This window comes from Grus americana, chromosome 2, assembly GCF_028858705.1.
Source record: "Grus americana isolate bGruAme1 chromosome 2, bGruAme1.mat, whole genome shotgun sequence".
NCBI lineage: Eukaryota > Metazoa > Chordata > Aves > Gruiformes > Gruidae > Grus > Grus americana.
In genome coordinates, this window is record NC_072853.1 from 22,498,782 (window position 1) to 22,519,191 (window position 20,410).

Sequence of the window (20,410 nt, forward strand, 5' to 3'; positions counted from 1 at the left end):
ATCATGGCCTAATTTTACAATTATTATCACTCTTGTTTGTGCAGAACAAATATGACCATTCATATTAATAGTTAAAAATCTAAGTAATTTTTTTCTTTCTTTCTCCAAATAAAAGCTTCTTTTATACAAGAGAATATCTGTGTTGCAAACACTTTACAAGTATATAACTCAGACCAAATTTTAGACAAGAACACTCGGTAAATTCTGCGGAAGACATGTTCATATAAACACTACAAAGTAGCTAAAACCACTTATCTTCCAACCATGCCTAAATAAATTAAAAATATATAAATGTACATCAGTGCTCAGCTATAATCCATTAAATTTCATTCATCTTTGGCCACCTGCATGTTCAGATATCAAACAGACAGAAGAATTCAACACTTTCAAAAAACAAATACTTTCTCCGTACTGTACCCTGAAAATACCTTTTCTTGGCTCAGTGCCTTCCCTGCACCCTCTACAGCATTTTTTCAGATAAACTATAAACAGGGCAGGAAAAAAATATATTTGGCTTTTCTGGTACATATTTTTAAACATGGAAGATAAAATTTTTAAAAAGAAATGTGGATACTAGGTAAAAATACAATTTCTTTCAATCATATTGGGGTTTTGCTTTACAACCGGCTAACTTTTGAACTTCTGTGGTATTTTTGGTAAAGTTCAGCAGAATAATTAGAATTACTGCTTCACTTGAAATGTCTTCTGATGTGATACATATTAGCATGGAAGTAATATCAGCATTTGAGAAACAGTTCCCCTTCAGTTAAATTTAGCTCCTCAAACCTACCACTTATATGTAAATCAGACTATCAGGAAAACATCTACAGGCATAATTTTACGACCAATCCAAAAAGCCAATAAATTACTAAAAATCAGAACAAGAAGCTCCATTCTATTTATAAATTAAAATTAAGTTCTTATTTTTAAAGTGTTCATATTGTTTACTATGATATTTCATATCTGTAATGCTACAAGTAGTTTGAAAAAAGTAAGATCTTCCCCAAGCATTTTAACTTCAGTACAAAACACGTGTTCAGTAAAAGTATAATCCTCAGCCTTCTAAACGTGACAGTGATGCTATTTTTCTAGCTGTTAGATAATACATGGTTCAGCTGTCACTTACTGTGCAGCAGTCGGTTACACAGAATGAAATGAATCATAATCGCAATGACTAACCAAATTAATGAAAGCATGCTGAATCAAAACCCATGTTCCCAAACTGTCTTAGGGCTTGATTCAGCAAAAATCTATTTGATTTCTATACCACACAACATCTTCCGCAGATACCTGTTTATCCAGGCTTTTAAAGCAAGAAAGTGCTGAATTCAGATTGCATAGCAATTCAATGGTGTGTTTTTAACAGACTACTATCAAAAGTGACCTATCAACTTGTAAATACACGGTAGCTAAATAAATATAGTTAAAGCAAGGGCTAACTGGCAGAAAAGCTGACATTCTAAGCATAGAAGGTATTCAAAGCATATGTTGAAATGTCTCTAACTCCTGTTGATACATAGCAAAAGAGAGAGAGTGTGTGAGTTTTGGAAATAAATGATCAATTTAAATTGAGTTTACAGAGTTTTCTTTGAGTCTTAACGTTACACTTTTAAGTTTACAAGTAGTAGACAAATCCTGTGTTTGTAACTTCTCATTAGCAATCAGACTAGATTCAGCTATGAGATTTTATCTTCTGGCTTAAAATATCCACTAATCATTCTTACTGGTGAGTGGCATGTGAAAATTTTCTTTACAATGTGCTTTTGTGGATTTCCCGCATGTTGGAAAGCTCTTGTATTCCATGAGATTCTTTTAGATCTCATTCTTTGAAGGCTTTCTGAATTTAGTATAAAAGATATACCAAATCCTAAGAATAACCTTCGACTAGAAGGGAAACATACTCAGTTTCCCAGTAGTGAGTCTCAAATAGTAAAGATACGTATAAATAAGTATACCCTAATAATAATTGATTGAAATATAAGCAAAAGATGCAGATTGACAAACAGGCTTCTAAAGAAATCTAGAGAACCATAGAAGTCAGTGCCAGTAGGGAAGGTGGCTATGGCATTCTTATAAGAATAGTGGAGAGTTACTCTCAAAGGCAGAACTCTGAGGATGAGATTCAACTTACCTAGCTCAAAATGATCTGCAAGGTAGACCTTTACATCTGACACATTCATTCTATCTTCTTTTTAAGTCCATAGCCAGAAATAGGCTCTGCAATTCATCCAGCGTATTTGAAATGTCTAATTTAAGATGAGATGGATCACATCCTAAAGGCACCTCTTTATTTCCATTTTCTTTAAATTAGATCTAAGCGATTTCAGATGTAGATGTCTTACACTGTAGATGTTCACATCTGGTCAGAAGAATCCCAGAGATTCTCTGGGCTCAATCCTTAACCCAAGCTCTAAATGTTGTAACATGGGAATGGAAAAGATACCAAAACTGAGGCAATCATTTTCATTAACCAAGCAGTTCCATGAGTACTGAACTTAAAGAAGTCTGGTTTCATGAGGACTCACAGCTCATGATTGACTTATTTTTATGTCTATGATTGGTTCTCCCATTAAGGATTCCTTGGTATGTAATATGATGTGATCAGACTTTTCCACAGCCAGGAGTGTGGACAATCCCTTTCCGCTACCCATCTACTTATTTTCATTAGACCCTTAGTACTCTAAGTATCTTTGGGACTTCAATTTTTTTTTTCAAATTTGTTGTAAGTCAACCAACAGCTCCCACAAACTGAATAAATATAGCAGAGGACGCAACTGTTTCCTTTACAATAGTGTAGCAGTTATGCCTTTCCAAGGAGGTGCAAGACCTGTGTTGTAGACCCTTCACAGCTTGAGTAGATTTGAACACAGCTCTCTCTTCCCTAACGAAGAAGCTATGAGCAAAACTGGAATAAGATTATTCTGCATTCTACCAGTGAAGTTGTGAAACTGTGCAGTCAGGAATGTGAATGTATGGACAAAGAGAAAGTCTAAATAGCTCTGTGATGAGGATACTCTCTAGAGGCAAATCCTCATTCTTGCTCCAAGGGCTGTTTGTGCATTTTATTTAAGCACTCTAATGCAAAATTCCTAAGAGGCACCTGATACAGACACAGTACAACTCAATGGGGATGAAGACAAACACGATGCATAGCGGAGGGAATCAACTTCTGCAGAAAAGTTTGTCGAAGGTGTAGTAGGTCACAAGCTGACCATGAGTTCATAATGCTATATGACAACAAAAAAAACCCCAAACACACATGACATTGACTGCACAAGGAAAGTGTTCTGTGCAGGACACGTGGTGTTATCCTTGTGCTCTGCCCATACACTTTTGTTTGCAATGCTGTGTCTGGTTTTGGACATTGTATTGCAAACAAGATGAGCTAGAGTATGTAAAGAACAGCAACAAGAATGGTCAAAAGTCCAAAAAATATGACCTGTTGAGTCTACAGAAAAGAGATAATGAGAATCTACAGGACAAGATATGATCACATTTGTGAAATATATAAAAGTTTGCTGCAAACACGAAAAGTAACAGGCTGCTCTGCATTTCCATTGAGGACAGCATAAGTAGCAAATGGAAGGAAAGAGGTTTAGGTTTAACAGAAGGGAAAAAAAATCTAATGGTAAGAATAATGACTCTGAGTAACTGCGACAAATTATCTAGGGAGTTCAAGGAATCTCCATTCCTGGTCAGGTCAGTAGTTGGATTCATTGTTCTCATACCTTTCAGCAGTAAACTATCATTTGAAGAAAATGTAAAAGTTCCATACTGGATCCAAGAGCTTTACTCTAAGATCTGTTTGGCCCATGCCTCCCCTTCTCCTGTGTAGGCAGCACAGCTCTTGCAGAACTGATTAGCTCAAATTCTGTGTGTCATCTGTTATGTGTCCTTGCCTCGGCCGTGAAGCCTATATATTTCACTGGCTAGGTGGGCCCTCACAGCTGGGAATCACTAGATTAGACAAGTAAGTGTCAGGAATTGCTATCTTATAGTTGGTCTTACCTCAAGGCAAAGGATAAATTGGAAGACCTCTTGAGGTCCCAGCCAGCCCTATTTTTTATTATTCTATGTGTTATCAAGGTTTTAAACAGCTTTAAAAGCATTACTTCTCACTCATCCTTTCTGTAAGGAGAAAAAAGTATAAATGCACCAAGAGTTAGAACTACAGTATATTGAAAAAAAATTCTTGCTGACACGCTGGAGTACTGATTTCTGAAAAATTATATGAAAGATGGTTGCAAAACATTTTCCAAAAAAGGCTGACTGCTTCTAACTCACAATTTTATTTAAAGGTCAAAACATTTTATGTCCCTTATATGCTTAAGATAATACACATTCTAAAGACAGACTGCCCTCACAAATACATAGAACCAAAATGCCACGTTATATCAAATACCTAGTAATGCTATATGACCTGTGAGTTAGTCTATGTACAAATACAATATAATATTTGCTATTTAAACAACTTCATATGAGATTTAAGAAGAAAGAACCAACCCCATAGAGACAGTAAAAAGAAAATAACTTTTTTCTGTTTTATTTAAAGTTTAAATATTTTCTTTGTCAATTTTCTAAATAGAAGCGCTCAGACTTTTTTGAAACACAAGTTCAGCTCTCACTAACTCCTGCTAAAACAAACAGGATATCTCACTATGGTTTTAATAAAAGAGTTTAAAGTCTAAATCAAAGATACTCTTTAGGGTGTCACATCAAAACTTCAAAACTCCAAAAGATACCTGAAGTAGACCATTATAAAATCGTCCCCTATCAAAATGCATTAATTTCATTTCAGTTTATCAAAATGCAACTCAGATCACTCTGCAAACATGTTTAGGCAGAGAAATGTGATGACAGCTGATATTTGAATTCAAGACTATAAAAGAAGTGTCTTGCACCTTCAATGAAAACAGCAGAGAACAGTATAAATTACTTTGAATTCTTACTCTCCAAAAGTGATATGTATTGACTTCTTAAATGCATTACTATTCCCCTGTACAATCTTGCACTGTTACATTAACTCTTATAATCTCAGTCCTGACTGATCCCTTTGCAGCTTCAAGACAATACCTTGGAGAAACAACGTGAGGAAAACAGTCAAACATAATATCATGCAGAAGCAGCTTTTCAGCACAGCACTTATTCTGCAATTTTATTGCATCACCAGAAGTTTTACAAATCACAAGATGCAGTTGCCGGAGTTTACTAAGTTTACAAAAGCACTACCAGATTAGATGTAAACTGTTCTTATTAACGAACTATAATATACCCTCAACAGACAGTTATACTTCAAGGACGTAACAGTTCCTCCTGTTACACCACATAGTCCTGCAAAAGAAACAAAATCTAAACTCAGTAAGCATTGAAAACAATGTGGTTTGATTTGAACTTGAGATGTCTAATATGAATTAATGTGTCTGAAAGACAACTGGTTTTGAATGGCATTGTTAAACAATTAGCATTTAAAGAGATTTTCCTGCTTATGAGTCTAAATTAAGAAGACTCACTGTTGCTCACTTTTCAAGATATTAGGTTGTCTATAACTTGTAGCTATTAACCATGCTATAGTAAGATATATGATTAAGACAGCCCACATGATCTAATCTTAACTCAAAAATCATCCCCACCTCTAAGCTCATTGTTAAGGTGTAACATCTGTTGCAGTCAAACAAGTATAGAAGAGATCATAACTCATCATTTCTTGTGTTCTTTTGGGGTTTATCTCCCCAAGTTCCTGTCAAAAAAACCACCAGAGAAGATGTTCAGAAAAAAAAAAAAAAGAGGAAAGATGGCAACACAAAAAAATCCTTCTTGGAAAAGGTAGGCCTAACGGACTTAGAAACTTTCATAGCCTTCTGATTAACTGTGAATACAACAATCAAACTTTAAGGAAGCCAGTAAAGCAGAGGGGTGAGGGGTGGCATTGACTTGAAGAAAATTCCCAAGACTATGAAGTCTACCTTACAGATAAAAACTGAACATTTGTATACATGGCTAATTTCACATTCCGCTGAATTAAACTTCAAAGTTCAAACCATTGTATTACTTTTTCCTTGTTATTATGGAACTTTGAATATGCTGCAAGTATTTTAAAACCTCATTAGCAGGGTAAAAACTCATTTTATATCAGCTCTGTAGCAACCTATCACTTCTGTGTATTTTTGCACTTACAATATATACACTAATTAAGCTGTTGTTTCGATGGAAAAATCAATTCTTTGACATTCTCAGTTATTTAGATGTTACTCGGCTCACAGATGCATGAAGACAGAATCCAGAATGGACCATTCAGCCCCCTAACCTCACTTCCAGAGACCACTGAATTTTACCCAGTCACCACTTTCTAGGGTACCGTACCAGTGCCTTATAGTATGATCTACACTCTTGTCTTGAAGAGGTAAAAGTAAATGTTTTCTTCTTTTTATTTCCAAGAATGCAAAAGCAGATTTATTTGACGAGATTTCAGAAAGCACGTACTGGCTGGTGTGAAATATCTATTTTTGGGGTTCTTTGTTAACTAAATCCTGTATCAGCTTTTCTATTTTTCGGCCCCATATGATGTCAGGCCTTTCTACATCCAACCCCTCCTGCTTGTATTTTTTGAATGTGGGAACATCAGCACTATGCCAGCCTTCTGAAATTTTACTCAACATTAACATTAGCAAACCCAGTAATTAGTGTAACTGCCAGTCTGTATAATCTCCAGATACATTCTGCTTAGTCACTAAGAGGAAGTGCTACTGCTGTTATTTGTGGACAGTACCCAAAAGTGTGCTGGATGCCTTAGAGAACAGTTGTAAACATTGGGTCTTCTTGAAGAGCAAATGGTACAAGCGGTAACATCCTGACAAGTATTATCTACAGTATAAAATGTCCAAGCATGTGATAAGAGAGGCGAGTAAGGAATAATGACAATTTTGAGAGAGGCCCAAAACCAGTCCAAATTGTTAAAACAAAAGAAAGGGGAGATGATCGAGAATATTAGGAGGGTGTAGAGAATGAGATAGTAGGAAGGGAAAAGGGCAGGGAAGAGGGAAGAGGGCAGGGCAAGACAGGGCAGAGAAGGGGACAACTGTTGTCCTCAACTGTGTCTTTTCATATAAACTTCCACTATCGCTTATTTTACACCACATAAAGTTATTACTTTTAAAGTCACCTTGACCGTATTTTATTTTATAATACATAGAAACAAAAGCAAAATGACAAGTGGTGTAGCAATGGACTGTTCTGATCAGCACTCCATATTCAGACAAAATGCAGTGTAAAGTTATGGAAGCATAACTTAAACAACTAACATTGCATGGAGTCCTAGTTCACTATGTAGCCAAAAGCAAATCTTTTTTGCATTACCCTATAAACTTTGAAAATTCCCATATATATATCTATCTATATATCTATATATCTATTTTCCAAAAAACAAATAATCACCTACATCTCTGTCATCCCTCCAGCCCCAAAATCCAAATCCTAAACATACAATGTTTTTAAAGCAGCGTAAATCAGGTTGATTATTTATAAAGCAGGATAATTATTTATAAAGCAGTACAATAGCCTCACCCACGGTGCCATACAGAGCCCACACAGTCTAGCTTCTCTGAGGTCTGCTTGTCAGAGATTTCGTTTCAGTCAGTGCAGCTACCCACTTCTTACCATGGCTGTGCCACCACGGACACAGCAACTGAGCACACGCATGGCTGCAGTCAGCCGTGACTTCCTAAAGCTTACTCTTGACTTGACAGTGGTGGTTGATGGAGAGCCACCATTCTCTAGCTAGCCCACCGTGTTTCCATCTGTCTTCTCCTCCTGGATAAAACAGATGACAATGCCAACTGATTTCAGCCACACACACGTACAAAAGAGATCTTTTGTAAGGACCTCGTGGTAAATCTGTGATGTTTTGTAAATATATGAAAAGCTGGATGGTTTCATAATGAAATTTCTCTTGGGAAAACTTGTCTTCTGCTGCACCAAACTGTCCCTACCCATGAAAAGCTGAAATGCGTGTATTTTCATTGTAAAGTCTGACTTTACAAGGACAGCATTTTATCTTTAGAATAGTTAGGCAGAGGAGCTGGAAACTCACGATACTGCAAGTAGAAAAGTGTATGTGCACATCACACAGGCTGAAACATAAGTCTTTACAAATAATGTCAGCATCCTAGCATCTTCTACAAATCTTTTTTCTGTGTGCATCCTCTCAAGCCAATGTTTTGATATAGAAATAAAGTACGAATGAAAAGTAAAAAACCATAAGACTGATCCCATAAATCAATCTGTATGGAGGAAATGTGCTAAGATCTGTCAGAAAGCATACACACACAAAACTAGAATTTAGAAGAGGAAGGACATGCATAATGGAAAGGAAAAGCCATCATCAAAAGTTCTATGCTAGATGCATGAAAGTAAAACACCCACAAAGATAAAAGTTGAAAATATGTAAATATTCCTATAACAGCAGAGAAGGACCTACGCCCAGTGTACAGACATAAATTCACTCTCTCTGAGTGTCATGTATTATGCATATTAAATATTATGCAAAATATACATTCAATAACCTTGCCAAAAAGGCACCTTCTTAGTACATGACATTCAAAATGCACTCCAAGGATCCGAAAAATTCCAGAAGAGAGACAGAGTTTGCTGCCCATCCTTTTTAAAGCGGACGCTCTGCCACGAGAACACAGTGCACAACTGTAGCTCGGCGTATTTCACAGACCGAACCAGGCCAAAGGAGAGAGCAAATCTGGAAAGCTTCTGCTTTCCATGCCATCATGTTCCAGCAAATCCTGGCAAGAATTCATGCTGACCCGATCACTATTAGTTGCTACAGATTACAACTCAATACCATCTGCATTTCCTTTCCCCAAAAAGAGTAAAACAAGCATAAGGAGAAGAAGTTATGTATCTATTTTAAATCCACACATATTTACCCCAGGGAGTGAAAGGAAAAGAATAAATAGTCCACATTACAGATGTGAGTCACACTACTTAATGCACTTTTGGAAGACGCTCAAATACCACAGTGATGGGCACAGCAAAAGAATTTGAAAAGCACAAAATAGAAATAGAATGGAGAAAGGAAGTAGAGCTCAGGGACTAGCCATTCATACTGACACTCAATCACCATAAATTATCAAAAAAATTAGAGGAAATCCATGCTTGCCCCTTTCTACAACATTCGAACAGTTCTTGTGATAATACCTCTAGATGTCAACTCTTGTTTTCAGCATCTTTTTTTATCCTCCCATATTTCTCCATGGAATGAAATGACACAATTTTATTGCTTAGTCAGACAAAAATACCTTCCACTTCAAAAGGAGCTTGCCTTCGAGGAGAATTACACTTGAACAAAGACTGCAGGATTTAGCTCTATATTTATCTCTATGCAACAACAGTACTTCATTCATATAAATATGGGAGTTTTTCTTTCTTCTTCTTTCTCTTCTCTTGACAGAAGGAAAACATCTGTCAAGAGAATTAAACTCAGTAATACCTACCTAAAAATGCAGAACAAGTTCTGGTAAGACTGGTGGAGGGTCGTGCTTAAAAAATCTGTAGATATTTTCAGAATAAAAATGTACCTGATGGTTCAAGGAGCCACCTCACTTTAAGAAAAATGAAACTAGTGAGTTACTCATCTGACTCCAGATCACTTCTCAGTATCCTGTAAAATATTGTGGGCCATCTATCCAAATTCTATTGACAACAGCATTTTCCTGAGAGTGCTGTTTCAGGCTATCCTTTGTATATAAACTTTATGGCATACCATTTCCCTCACGGCTTACACAGAACTCAAGAGGAAGCTTTAGTGAGACATAATGAGAAACTAAACCCCACATGAAGGTTATAGTTTATCTTTAGATTTGATAAAGACCTTTCTTTTGTCCATTGTCCTCTTCCAAGATTCTGAAGATTACAAATGAGGACAGTTCTGTTTCATTTCTTAAGTTGGTTTTATCTTGTCATTACTTGAGAACAGTTTATTCTTCATTTGTAAGCTTAATAGTTTAAGCTGATCCTAGTATCATACCGAAATCGTACTTTATATTGGATCATAAATATTATCATCTGCAACAGAAGCCAGGAACCTTCTTTAAAACTGTAATGCTATTATTACATATTTAAACTGCAACTTGAATAATTTTCCATTTCCTTCTTTGTTAATGATTTTTAAGAGTGTAGAAATTTTAGAAAAAAAAATTTGCATTTATTTTGATATGACACACAATTTAGCAATGTAAAGGAGTTTAATTGCTTTAAAATAAAAGTATTACAATAGTAAGTAAATTGTATAGCATGAGACTGAGAGGTATTTAGAGATAAAACAAGGAATGGCACTTTATTTCCAGTGCTCACACTACACTGGCATCCATCAAAATGCTCACCCAATTTTTATTTTTTTTTTTAAACAGTCATTGAAATGTTTTTAGGAGATCACATCACAGTTTAGTAGCTGTCACACAAATGATACCTGAAGTTTTCATTATGAAATGAATCTTGGAAACAGACTTCCAAAGTCAGCAACTAAAGCCCAGAAGACAGCTTCCAGGTACTGTGAAGGGCCAGCTGCACTTAACATGTCCAAGACACAATACTGATTTTGGCATAAAAAACCGCTTAGTGCTTCAGCTTCAGCGCACTCATAAAAGTCATGTCCACTATAGAAGTAGCTTTGCTTATTTTTAAGCCGTTAGAAGTCAGCGTGATTACTCCGCCACGGAGGGAGAACAGTTTTCTCGAGTTTGCTTGCAGCCAAGCTAGGAAAAGACACGACCCGTGCCCCTCGCAAGAGCAGGACCCCCGCGCCCCAACAGGCCCGGTTTCCCCCTCGGGGCTGGGGCACAGGGCAAGGGGAAAGCTCACGCTTCCCCGTCCCCCCGTGCTCCACGCCGCGCCCGGGCAGCAGCGGCAAGACGAGACCCAGCGCCGCGCAGGGCTGCAGGGGCGCCGCCGCCGCGGACAGCTCCCGGTGCTGGAGCCGGGCCGCCGCCGCGGACAGCTCCCGGTGCTGGAGCCGGGCCGCCGCCGCCTCCCATGCCCACGCCGGGCGGGCGGCTGGGCGTCCCGCTTCCCCCGGCGCCGGGGCTCACGCTTGGAAAGAGCAGCGGGGCGGGGGCGGGCGGCAGACACGTTGTCGGGGGAAGATGGCGGCTGTGGCAAACCCACCCAGCGAGACGGCCGGAGCGTAGGCCCCGGCGGTCCCTCTCCGCCCCGGGCGACCGCGCCAGGGCCGGGCAGGGCCGCCGCCGCCAGCCCGGAGCCCGCCGCGCCCCCGGGAAGGGGCCCGATGCCGCCGATCCGCCCCCTCCGGCGGCGCCAACCGCCGCCTCGACCCACCCCCCCTTCCTCCTGATGGCACACGCCGGGTGAGAACGGCACCTGTGCGGCCATGTTGGGCGCCTTGCCCCGGCCAGCACCGGGGCGTGCGGAGCCGGAGCCGCCGCCCGCCCCTCGGAGCGCGGCTGAGGCAGGCGGCGAGCCCGGGCCGCGGCGCCCTGACGGCCCGGCGGCCTCCCGGCCCCGTCTCTGCCCGCTCCCGCGGCGGCAGGTCTCCCCCGCCGTGCCCCACACTCTCCCGGCGCCGAGGAGCCGCCGGGGCACTGCCGCCGGCGAGAGACACCCCTGCCTGCCCGCCCCCGGCCGCCCGGCTCCTCTCTCCCGCCCCGGCCGTGCCGCCCCCCGAGGCCGGGGAAGAGACCTCCGCGCCCGCGACCGTGGGCCGGGAGGACGAGGAAGGGATGCGCCCGCCCTTACTTGAGCACGGATTGCTCCTTCTCCTCTTCCTTCTTTTGGCGGTCCATGACGGCCAGAATGATCTTCCGCTCTTCCTCCGTGAGGTGGCTGAGGTCGGGCATCTCGGGCTGAGGAGCCGGAGGAGGCTGAGGAGGAGCGGGGCCGCCCCGGGGCCCGGCGGGAGCCGACATGTTTGGTGGGAGCTCAGCGCCGCTACGGGAAGCGCTGCCCTAACTCCAGCGGCCGCGGCGGCACCAGCGGGAGCGGCCGCCGCCGGCGCCGGGAGAAGCACATACAAATCAATACCCTGTAATCAACCGGCAGCCTAATGACGGCCCCGCCGGGGAGGGGCGGGGTGGCCGGCAGCCCCGACCTCGCACCCACCCGCCCGGCCGCCGGCTCGCCGGGGGCAGCGGGGAGGACGGGGACGGCGGGGCCCAGGGGGCGAGCAGGGGGAGCGGGGAGGGGAGAGGGCAGCGCCGGGAGAGGAAGGGCCGGAGGCGGGGTGTGGAGGGAGAGGGGAAAGGGCAGGATTAGCCGCGGGAGCGCTGTGGTTTGGGTGCGAGCGAGATTATCCTAACTCCGAGCACCCAGCGGGGAGACGGGGGACGGAGCCAGCGGTGGGGCGGGCAGTAGACGGGGGCAGAGGCTGCCGGGGGGGGGGGGGGGCGAGGCGGGGGGCGTGCGAGAGCGGAGCCCCGGCGCCCCGGGGCGCTCAGCGGGGGAAGCCCCAGCGGGCGAGCGCCAGTCCCGGCCGCCTGCCGCGGCTCATAATTCCTCGCCGCCGTCCATGGAAGGGGCCGCGGGGCGCCGCGCCCGCCTCCCGCCGTCGCCGCCTCCCGCCGCCGCTCCTCGGCCGGGCCGCGCCGCTTCCTGCCGCCGCCTCTCTTGGCTGGTGCCCTCTCGGCTGCGGGATGGAGTCCGCCTAACCCATGGCATGGCGGAGAGCCGGAGTCACGGGAGGGGGCTCCGCATCGTCCCACCGCCTCCCCCACCGGAGCGGCGCGGGGCCCGGCTGCCGCCCCTAGCGGCGCCGCGCGGGCTGGGAGGCGGGGGACGGCGGGGGGCGGGTGACAGCTGTCCTTATTTATTTATTTATCCCCGCACAAAAAATGGACGCGATAAAAATCACGCGAGGAAGGACAAGGAGGAGCCAAGGCGCCGGCGACGCTCTGAGAGGACCGAGCCTGGCGGCCGCGGGGCGGGGAGACGCTGCGCGGCCGCCGCCCCCGCTGCTCGGGCTGCCCGGGGGGGGGGGGGCCGTCCCCGAGAGCAGCCCCGGGGCGAAGGAGCCGGCGCGGGGAGCACCGGTCCCCGGGAGGAGGAGGAGGCGGCAGCGGTAAAGGCGACGGGGGAAGCGGCCCGGGAGGGCGGCAGGGCCGCCACTGCCCCGTCCCCTCGAATGCCCCATGGCACGGTCTGCAGTTTAGGCTGAGAACCGGAGAGCAACCCGGAGGGAGCGGCGGGGCGGGCACCGGGCGGGCCTCCGGCTCTCCCGGGCCGGGAACGGCACCGCTGTTCGACCATGCGGGTCCAGCCCAAGAGAGCTGCAGCTCCACGATCGCCTGTATAACGTCCTGCTGGAGCATCCTTCAGCCAACGCGAGGTATGAAGTTCGCCCCAGCATCTGTCTGGTCAGATTCCTCCAACCCAGAAGAGCAGCAATGTGACACCGATGAGAGAAGGCTGGAGAAGGAATTCCTCCTCCCACCCTGGAAACCAGGTGGTAGTGGATAAACCTCTCAACACGCTTTTCCACCTGTAAATCCCCCACCTGAGCAGTCATTTTGATGGCAAGAAATAACGTCTGGACAATCCCCAAAATGCCATCTTGCCCAAATAAATGGGAAATAACCTGTCCAAGAATGCCAAAGAAACAATTCAATCCAGATCCATGGGTTTTCAATGTCTTTACAAACAGTAGGGTTCTACCTGCTATTCTCTCACACAAGACATAACTCCCATTTCACATCAGCATTGGATATTGTATAAGTGTATGTAGCAATAATAAAGTCATTTTGTAAGGTTTGGTTTGGGCAGTTTGAAATCTCCACCACAGATACATTCCTGGAGCTGGCACTATTTCTAATGGACTATGACATCAACTTATAACCAGATACAAAGGCCTGAAAAAAATGTCATCTTTCTGAAAGTATCCTGGTCCTCCTTAGCTGTATTTCCACAGAGAGTAAATTCTAGGATGTACCTTCATTAGCTAAAGAGTACTGCATGCAATGTTGGGCTGAAGACATCATTCCTTTGGGAAAACAAGTTCTGGAGGAACAGGTCACCAAAGGGACGTGATAGGTTGGCTGTGGTAAAGCAAGTCTTAGTAGTAATCCATACTTATTATCACGTACATATATTCATCAAATTTTAATTTTGTCTAAGAAATGTCATTGGTATCCTTAGCTGAAAGGAACCTGTTCCATTTCTTGATGTAAAATTATGTATAATAGACCCTTTGTTATTATACATACACCATCGTAGAGAAACTGAGCATACCATATTTGAGCAGATACCCTTGTAAAATAAACTATATGATTTTCATCAAATCCTCAAAGCATTCAGCTCTTCCAGTCAACATCACCTTCACCTTTCAGACTGGCTTCCAGCCAGCTGGCTCTCACCCAGTTCCTTGTTTCTTCCAGGCACTAGATAAATCTGGCACTGAAGTCAAAAAAAGGAGGAAATGTAGAACTGTGTGTCATCAGATTACCCAAGATAGTACAGTCCTGATCAATCTATAAATGTTGAATGGAAGAATTAACTGGACTGATCCCTATTGGGAAACTACATTTTATCCTAGCGAAGTGAGGAAAGAGAGAAATCACTCAATCTCCTCTAAGAATAATTAAAAAGAACCAGACCAGCAGTCTGTCCACCCTGTCAGGTTACACAGTTGTTTCAAAAATATTTCATGCCTATCTCAACTGTAAACACTAAGAGTATTCTGACCACAGTTTTGGTTGCAAAACATCACCACAGTTCTTTGTGCATTGCTTCATTCATCTGAATTTCTTGCCAATGGATATTTACCTCTGAACTTTCTGGATTTACAGTGCCTGCTTCTGTAATCATTTCGAGGCGCTTATGATTTTTCATCCACAAATTACGAATACTTGCTCTCAGCATGACTGTAGAATTTCAAGAGCTTTCTTTTCTCCTTGATATTTGCCCTGTTCCCACTAAATCCTGTACCATTAAGTGGGTAACTATAAACAAACAAATCCAGGGACAGGAAATGTAATCCCCATACATTATCTAGCTACTTGCTTTGAAAAGAGGGAGCAGATTCAGAGCAGAAGACATCCTGTGACTCACTGAAGAAATGGTTTTACTTGACTTTTCTATGCTTCTACCTTCCTTTCTCCTCATCAGTTCCACCTGTCATTCCTCACATTTACCTGCAATTAAATTTAAACATTATTTGTTCACGTTCCTGTCAGCCTGCACAGAATTGTCTCATGCTGTAACTTGTATTTACATTATCCAGGTGTGCTGCTTTTTGGCTGGGATAGAGTTCATTTTCTTCAGAGTAGCTAGTACGGGGCTATGGTTTGGATTTGTGCTGGAAACAGAGTTGATAACACAGGGATGGTTTTGTTCCTGCTGAGCAGTGCTTACACAGAGCCAAGGCCTTTTCTGCTCCTCACCCCACCCCACCAGTGAGTAGCTGGGGGTGCACAAGGAGTTGGGAGGGGACACAGCTGGGACAGCTGACCCCAACTGACCAAAGGGATATCTCATACCATATGATGTCATGCTCAGCATATAAAGCTGGGGGAAGAAGAAAGAAGGGGGAACATTTGGAGTGATGGCGTTTGTCTTCCCAAGTCACCGTTACCCGTGATGGAGCCCTGCTTTCCTGGAGCTGGCTGAACACCTGCCTGCCCATGGCAAGTGGGGAATGAATTCCTTGTCTTGCTTTGCTTGTGTGCACGGCTTTTGCTTTAGCTATTAACCTGTCTTTATCTCAACCCAGTTTTCTCACTTTCGCTCTTCCGATTACCTCTCCCATCCCACCAAGGGGGGAGTGAGCAAGTGGCTGCGTGGGGCTCAGCTGCCAGCTGGGGCTAAACCACGACACCAGGTGACATACGGATGAAAATATACTCAGAGCACAGACTCCCTACTCCAGAGTAATGATGTCAACAGTAATCTACAATGAACCAATAAGGCAAATTATTATCATGTAGTATGATCATTTATGAAACTTATTCTTAAGGAATGTTCATTTGTAATTCCCTCGGTAGTGAAATATCTATAAATTCTGCCCTTCACATTCACGGGTCTGCACGTCCCTGCCCTTCTTGTTGACCTCAGCTCTCATTCCAAACTCACCACCATACTCTGAAAAAACAGATTCCCATTCCTGGTTTACATTCTTCTGTTGAAATTGTTCTTCCACTGTATAAGCTGCAACTAAAAAGTCACTCCAATCATATACGGAAGGTACGTGATACTTTCTTTTGGTGGCTTCTCTAAGTCATGTAAATGTGCTGACATCAGCACAGTTATTAATATAAGTTTTCTGATAACCATTTTTTCTGTTCCTTTCTAGTTCTGTTAGACAAGATGGATTCCCAAGGAAACAGAGGTATTTTAAACTCGGTTTATATATCACCACAAAATGTCTTTCACTAAGGGTCTCATTATACTTACTCCCATTTCCTTCCTCATAGCAACTACAAGAGTAAATGAGTTGGTAGATTCATCGTTCAAGCATGCTAAGGGTAATTCTTTCCTGAAAAGGTAACACTAACACCTGCTTTATACTGTTTTGTATAAGGGAAAAATCCAGTGTAACTAATTCTTTCTGTTATTTTTGTCCCAAGTTGAAACATTCACTTGGAAAACAACTTTACGTAGCTGACATGAAAGGAACTTTAAAGTATTCCGTTATGGATCAGTGAATGGAGAAAATGAAAAACATGTTCTTGGTTGAAAACCTCCAGTACTCAGACTCTCGATGGATCACATCAGATGTATAACTAGCAAGAAATGCGTCCTGTAGGACTCTTCCTGGAGGCATTTTGCAAGGGACTCCGCAAATTCCTGTTGAGGGAGGACAGAGCTTTACGCTGTGACGATCTGTGATTCCCAGGTCCTATACTAGGTGCTATCAACCCATCAGGGACTGGTTTACTGGTGCAGTCTTGGATCCTTCCCAGCTTTCCCCTGTCTAAATTGAGGAAGTTAATAATGTTGTATAATGTCACCTATATTTTAATTTGGTTTCTTTCAGGACATTTTTGCTTATTCTATATGCAATTCTTTTTCTGCTCCAAGCAAATTTCTCTTACTTGGATACTTCCCCACAACTGATTTGAAAAATGACATATATTTATGAGTAGAAGTTAGTTGTCTTTATTTGCTACTCTCACGTCTCATAAAACAGGGTTATCCATAGTTTACACAGCACTTTCTATACCCCTGTGTCATCTATACTTGAAATAGCCCTTCCCAGTTTCAACAGTGTAAATGATCTCTCTGCAGTAGACGGAAAAACGTTGGTCTTTTAGCTAGTGCCCCCACTTTTTCCTGCATGCGATCAGCATCTTCACAGACTCAGAAGAAGGGTCAAGTCCTTAAATTGCTCTAAGAATGCAACTTAATCCTACCCACCTCCAAACTCTTTCCTGGCTCAGCTGCTCAGGAAAAGCCTTTTAGATTAGAGGAGCAGGGGCTCGCCCTGGGCATCGTGGTGGTTGCTGGGGGTATGAAGGAGTTTTGACTTTATTCCCAAATGGGCTTGGGTGACAAGGGATTGTTTTGCTCCACTCGGTGGACCGAGGAGCCGGTATCCAGGTTGTATTTTGAAATGCGATGTGGGAGAGGCCCTGGCACATAGATCTTTGCTAAGCACAGTTGGCTGAAAACTGTAGAAAGGCTCAGATCCGTGAGACTGTTTTCTGAACGGGATACTTGAGTATTATGATTTCTAGAGTTTGGGATGTTCTGTCCAGAGCAATTATACACAGCCAAACAATTTATAAGATCATAAATATGATCAATTCTAATAAGTTTATCATGTCTCATTCCTGTAATTCTGTTTACGTGCTCAGTTTGAAATATTCTGACTGAACTAAGTGCAACATATAATAGGCTGAATTAAAGGTGTAGGTAATAGTCTTTACAGAATCTTAAAGTTATTCAGTATTTTCTGAATTGGACAATTCAATTTTGATTGTTGTCAGTTAGTCAGTTGAAAGTCAAAGGAGGCATTTTTTTAAAGAATCTAAGAATTCCTGCATAATGACAGTTCTTTGGTTATACATTTCAATTCTTGACCTGCACTGTCAATGTTTCTAAGTAACTGGGCAGTAAGTGAAGTCCTGTACTCCAACAGGCCGAGATAGTAGTAAATCAAGGATTTTGTTTTCAGCACTGTAGCAGTCGTCCAGCTAATTTTCAACAATCCTACCAAACCCATACAAGAGTCTATTTTTAGTGGTCACTCACAGGCCATTCACTGGTATTTAATAACTTCATTGGTATTAAAAATTGTCCCCAACTTGGGCACTTTGGTTTCTATTTAACTGTTCTGACTTGTCAGATACTATACGGGTTTCAAAATTCAAACTAACGAGTATGTAGATGTTATTCAACACATAAAGCACAGGCTCACATTGGCACAGTAGGTGCTTAGAACGTTATCGGATGTTCCTGTGAGGTATGGATGGATGCAGCGTTGCCTTCCCTGTTTGCTGCCTTCTAATCCCTCTTCCTTGACCCCTCCTACATTTCTGAAAATCAAGCTGCTTCAGAACAAACACCAGTATTGTTAAATCCCACGTGATTTTTTTTTTTCATTCAGTCATAAGATTGTCCTTCAGAGTTGGTACAGAATATCCTGTATCAGACCTCAAGAATATATTCATTCCTATTGTAGTGACAGCTTGAAAATCCCAAATCTCCTAGTTTTCTACAAGATAGAAATGAGTGTTTGCCTTTTTTTTTCTTTTTTTTAATGGAGACACCTATGTGTTTCTGTCTTAATTAACTAGTCATTATTAAAAGTAATAATATCCTGAATTATTATCATTATTATTATTATTACAGTAATGCCTAGAAAGGCTAGTCATGTATGAAGAGTCCAGTGCCTTAGATGTTGATACAAAAAATAGCACAGGCAACAGCCTGTTGCCACAGAAAACTCAGAGTGCCATCGACGAAACGCAACGGGTGGGTAACTCAGATAAATGCAGTGGGTTGAAATGAAAAGACAGCATTCAGACAAAGTTAGCAACATCAAATAAATGGAAGGTGACTGGTTTTTTCATTAACATTATTGTAAGACGGGGTTAAATTGATCTTTGAAGAAAAATAAGGAGAGAGGGGTTTGGAGGCAGAGCGGTATTGCTGGAGGTGAACGGCTTAAACTTTTCCCAAAGTCTCACACAAGCGGAAAGTTCTCAAGGTGCCGCAGACCTGTTCAGCAGAGATGGCAACATCCATCCGTGCAAGGCCAGCCCATTACTGAGGTCCTTCTTTCACTGCACCCAGCTTAAATTGTGGCCTCTCATGTTGGCAAGAGAAAGAAAATGCTGGTTTGACTGCTCATTTTCCTCAAAAGCCAGAGGCAGCTGGGCTTTAGCTGTTTGGATTTGCAACTAAGGTTAATTCTCGCAGACCTGGAATATAGCAGCTTTGATAATGAAAACATGTCTGAAAGGGATGATAATTAAAGCTTAGCATATGGTATTTTCTATCTAGAAATCTACCTATCTAGCTTTCACATCTGCCAAATGACCAGAAAATTAATCAGGAAGTTAAATTGATTCAAATAATAGGTAAAAGCAGAAGTGGTAGCACTGCTAAACTGCTTCTGAAAGCATAAAGGTACAGGCAATCTTTCTTTTTTTTTTTTTTTTTAATTCAAGCAAACAGTCTTTCATTACAATTTTAGCTCCGGTACATGAAGAAAGAAGCCAGTATTTTGTGAAAGTTCATTTTATACTCCAGAGACAGAAGGCACTAGAATGACAAAAGCTAATGTGTAATTGGAAAAGAATTTCTTTCTTGTGTATTGAGATCACTAGCACTCATTTGACACTTTCTAGTACTGTTTTCCTGAAAAAGCTCCCTATGATTCTCGTTGACATGCCTTGGATAAAATCGAACTTTGCAACATGAAAAGTTTATGAAGAACAGTATTAATCAACATTAATCAGCTTTGGCATTTTACTAGGCTAAGGGAAAAATTGCATTAGGCCAAATGAGAGTCAGCAAACGCATGGTAACACGACGATGCCTGCTTTGTGTTCTGCTCTCCAGACCAGGATTCTGCCGTACTCAAAAGCACAAGTATGATTAAAACAAGATTCATTCTCTAGCTACATTAATATAATTAAATTCATAATGATTTCCTAGTAAGTAGGAAACCAAAACATTCTGAAAAGAGATTCATGTGCACAAAAGCTTGGCTATTGTTACTAGCAATATTAATCTAAGAAAACATATGACCTTTGAGTACAACTATTACCTTCCCTAGTATACAGTATCTTACAAATTTACATTAGGATAGTTAAAATACTAATGGATCATAACTTTATATTTTTACTTTTATTTGCAGTTTTTTCTGATGATAGTGAGGTGGAAGAAGCAGCAGCTTGGAAACATTATCTGTTTTTACAGTGGACAAAAAAAAGCATTCTTTATGAAGAATTGT

At 42.4% G+C, this 20,410-nt stretch overlaps 1 protein-coding gene across 37 annotated transcripts in view; it reads right to left on the minus strand.

Annotated features, from left to right (window-relative positions):
• RIMS2 (regulating synaptic membrane exocytosis 2) overlaps positions 1-20,410 on the minus strand; it is a 502,429-nt gene that overhangs the window by 478,420 nt on the left and 3,599 nt on the right. For 27 of the 37 annotated variants that reach the window (XM_054816640.1, XM_054816630.1, XM_054816625.1 and 24 more), the window contains exon 1: positions 11,758-12,761. The exons of 1 other annotated variant lie outside the window; for it this stretch is intronic. In XM_054816640.1, the coding sequence (XP_054672615.1) occupies positions 11,758-11,927 (170 nt within the window). In that variant the 5' untranslated portion in view covers positions 11,928-12,761. Of the gene's footprint in view, positions 1-11,757; positions 12,763-20,410 lie in introns of those variants that run through there. 9 more of the 37 variants (XM_054816657.1, XM_054816622.1, XM_054816651.1 and 6 more) reach the window with 2 other exon arrangements.